The 3,903-nt window shown below is 40.1% G+C and overlaps 1 protein-coding gene across 5 annotated transcripts in view; it reads right to left on the bottom strand.

Annotated features, from left to right (window-relative positions):
- The window catches only part of LOC104513998 (pumilio homolog 2), a 46,531-nt gene extending 43,796 nt beyond the window's left edge, over positions 1 to 2,735 (bottom strand). For 3 of the 5 annotated variants that reach the window (XM_010157513.1, XM_010157530.1, XM_010157522.1), the window contains exon 1: positions 2,671 to 2,735. In XM_010157513.1, coding sequence (XP_010155815.1) covers positions 2,671 to 2,721 — 51 coding nt within the window. In that variant the 5' untranslated portion in view covers positions 2,722 to 2,735. Of the gene's footprint in view, positions 1 to 276; positions 280 to 2,670 lie in introns of all 5 variants that reach the window. The other 2 variants (XM_010157538.1, XM_010157547.1) reach the window with 1 other exon arrangement.
- Between the last annotated feature and the right edge of the window lie 1,168 nt (positions 2,736 to 3,903).

Raw genomic sequence — 3,903 nt, 5'->3', positions numbered from 1 at the left:
GAAAGACGCCTGCAATACAGCAGATCTCCTGCTAATAAAACTTCAGTCTGTTTCTTTACAGAATAAATTAACAAAGAATTGCAAGACAGACATCTGGCCCATGTTACACTGTCCTATTCCCCACACTGATTGATACCAGGCTCCATCTGAACACAACTCAGATGGACAGCTTAACAGAAGGATTTCCAGTACATATTATTTCCAAAATGTGTTATGGTACAACGAAGGCAGATTTCATACTATATTCCTTTACATCAGCACATGGAAGAGATACACTTGCTTGAGGATTCACAGTCTTGATTGTAATAACAATCTGAAAAAAAGTCAGAGAGCCTCCTAATTTCAAGTATTGACATCCAGTCAGGGGAAGGGTAAGGGGAAGACCAAGAAGGATTAGAATTATGAACAGGAAATTTATTTCAGTTCAGAGAAAAATCTATCCTGACAGAGAAAATGAGAAAAAGAACTTCCCAACAGCTAGAAGCAGATCACTTGACATGACCTCCCCTTCACACTCTTCGAAGTAGACAGGGGCAGCATGTAAGTATGTAGAACCACCTATTCTAGCTTACAAGGGTGTTGATGAGGACAGTTCCTTTAATATTTTGGAAGGTTATATTCAAAGAGGTTAAACCAGTCAAGGAATCTCTTCCAGAACTACTTTATTGTTGTGCAATACAGTAAGAAAATTACCGAGGAAGTCAACCTACCTATGGGAACCTGTATTACCTCAAGATACCTCTAAGACACCATTGAAATGATTCATAGAATCACAGAATGGTTTGGGTTGGAATGGACCTTAAAGATCACCCAGTTCCAACCCCCCTGCCATGGGCAGGGACACCTTCCACTAGACCAGGTTGCTCCAAGCCTCATCCAGCCTGGCCTTGAACACTTCCAGGGATGGGGCATCCACAGCTTCTCTGGGCAACCTGTGCCAGTCCTTCACCACCCTCTCCCTGAAGAATTTATTCCTGATATCTAATCTAAACCTCCCCGCTTTCAATTTAAACCCGTTACCCCTTGTCCTGTCACTACAGGCCCTTGTAAAAAGTCCCCTCCCAGCTTCCTTGTAGGCCCCTTCAGGTACTGGAAGACTGCTATAGGGTCTCCACAAAGCCTCCTCTTCTCCAGGCTGAACATCTCTGGGCAAAACCATAACCACCCAATAAATGCAGGGTCACAATATAATATCAACTTCTGATGCTGTATTACTGTACCAGAGCTCTGGCTTCCTGTGTGTGGAGGTGTTATGTTCTGGGGTTTGGGGTTTTTAAAAATTTCTACACAGATCCACAGAATACCATGAAAACAAACAAAATCATAATCATGCAGAAGTATCTACCTCCATCTGAGATAACCTAAAACAAAGATCTGTAAGAGCAGTCACATATCTCAGTTTAATTCCCAGGCATTTGTGCCATCCTTCATTTTCACTGCTTTCAATTTTTCAGAGTACTTGTGGGTGGCAAAAGAACAAACACCAATGTGAATTTTATCCATCCACTGTCACACTGTTGGTACTATCACAGATACCTTATACCAACACCGTTACCTTTCAAAAGGAGTTTTAAGAACTGAGGGGGCAGCAGGAAGCAAGAACATCCACTGTGGCTAGTCAGCTGTCTGAAGGGCTTCACCTATTACTGCCTTTTCAAATGGGAGATGGTTCAAGAAAGTCCACATGGAACCCTGGATGGAGCACAAACTGCTGGAAAGCCGACTGATTGTTTAAACGCTTCAGTAAAGTAAAAAAATCAAGTAAGAGCCATGTGTCAGCGCAGAAATATTCAGCAACTAAACCACTGCATTTGTTTTTCATCAATAAGTTGCGGTTTCCGTAGAGATCACAGTCCTATCATCATTTTAAGAAAGTTAAGCTGAAATATTGCCCCTGGTTCAAGTATCAACTGAATTAGGTAAATATCCAGCAAGACAAAAGTATCAGTATTGGAAATCTTAGTTCAACGTGAATTTATTTCATTACCATGTCCTGTCAGGGCAAGTAACCATAATGCATGCTGACTGCTTTCTGAACAGTTCAGGGAACTGCTTTGATGGAGCTAAGTCATCCTTCATGATCTCAATTTCCACCCCCCCCCCGAAGTACATTGACTTCAAAAAAGACCAACCAAACCAATCAAAACAAGTCCTTCTTCCCTCTAGCTAAATTATACAATAGCACTCTTCACCCTGCTTAAAAACTTTTTTTAAGGAGTAATTACCAGTAAAAGAGCCATAGCAAACTACCACACATTTCTGCTAGGGCACGCCAGTTTCACATTTTCTGGAGCAAAATCTTTTTCAGACTCCAGTCTCCTTGGCTCCTCAGAGGTAGCAAGCAATTGTTTCACTGCCTTAGACAGTGACACTGAAAACATTCCTCATTTCACAGAATTGCAAAAAATTTCCAACAAATTACTCTGTCACCTCCCCAAGAGTATCAGTCATCTAATAAGACTGACACAGTAACAGCAGAATCCAGCCAACAACCACCCCAGTGTTCTTGCAAAGTAGTTATCTTCACCTCTGAACAGGCATTTGCAGTTGCCTGAAAAGTCAATTTGGTCTTAAGATAAGCTCTTTGCTTCACGTTGCGTTATTTCAGACTTCTTAAATTCTATCAACATATCCAAACCACCAACTGGTTTTTCAGCCCTCAATAATTACCTCTCCCATTCCCCGAGATTCTAGGGCAAGAGCTTGAAACTCATGATTCATCTCATCCACAGATCGAACCTGTAGGAGGAAAAACAAAAGGGTGATCCGTTAGTCAAATACATTTTCAAAAACTTGAGTTTGTAATAGCCCGCAAGATCTCAGACAACCGAAAGCACAGAGTATTTGCTACTGAACAGGAGTTTACGTTTTGTGAAGAGATACAGTTAGTGACCAGTTTAATGAACCATACTAATATAAGAACATGCAAGAAATTCTGAGAGACTTAAAAATATTAATCATCTTGTGTCTGGCTGGGTATCACTCACTATGGAAACAATGACAGATGTTACATTTGTAAGAAATGCAAGAATAATTATATTAAAAGTTTGGGCATCTATCATCCTTTGGAAAGGAGATGAGCTGTTTCACACAACGTTGCCGAGTACACAGCAGCAAAGACAAGGTCACAAGACAAGTCACAAAAGCTATTAGCAACATGTTGCTTTTAAAATCGACTAACTGATTACATTATCACAATTTCTTGTGCTTTCTTCAGAAAGAGAACTCTTCCTTCTCTGTGTTACTTTTTTTGTTTGTTGTAAATATGAAAAGTGTATTACTAAAGCAAGAGATGCTGCTTCAGCAAAGCACCTCCTTTTTCTACAGCACACAGACACAATGCACTGGGTGCATTCTTTCTTGAGAAAATGGTTTCCACAAGGAATTTTCAAAGCCATGACAAGCTTAGAAAAACAAGGGAAATTCAGAGTTGTTTCTCTTCCTCCTTTTTCCCAACAGTGAGACACAGCAGGGTAAAATGGTAGTTGTCCAAGTTCAAAGTGAAATCAGTCTCCCTCCCAAAACCAGTCTCTCCTGAGGAGCTGATTTCCCCTAGTAAACCCATCTGTTCACATTAACACATAAACCAAGCTGAAGTTACTCCACACAGCTGATACTAAGATCACTTTTCAAAAAAATACTCAAACACTAGGCTAAGAAACCATCATGTTCTTTCAATATATTGGCACAAACAACTTTTCCAGTTCTTAGTGCTGGAAAAAATAGATGCTCTATTTTCGAACTTCTACTCAAAATGTTATTGCCTCGTAAGCATTGTAAGCCATTAACTTGAGTCTCTGTACTTCTGAGGAAGAAAGTTCATAACTTGAAGAAATATCCCCTCAGAAAGAATGATATTTTAGTTAAGATGGATTCTGACACCAATTCCTAACAATATAAGAA

The sequence above is a fragment of the Eurypyga helias genome, unplaced genomic scaffold, assembly GCF_000690775.1.
Source record: "Eurypyga helias isolate BGI_N326 unplaced genomic scaffold, ASM69077v1 scaffold14240, whole genome shotgun sequence".
NCBI classification, from domain to species: Eukaryota; Metazoa; Chordata; class Aves; order Eurypygiformes; family Eurypygidae; genus Eurypyga; species Eurypyga helias.
Note: the sequence above shows the minus strand (reverse complement) of the source record. Positions and strands in the feature narration are given on the sequence as shown.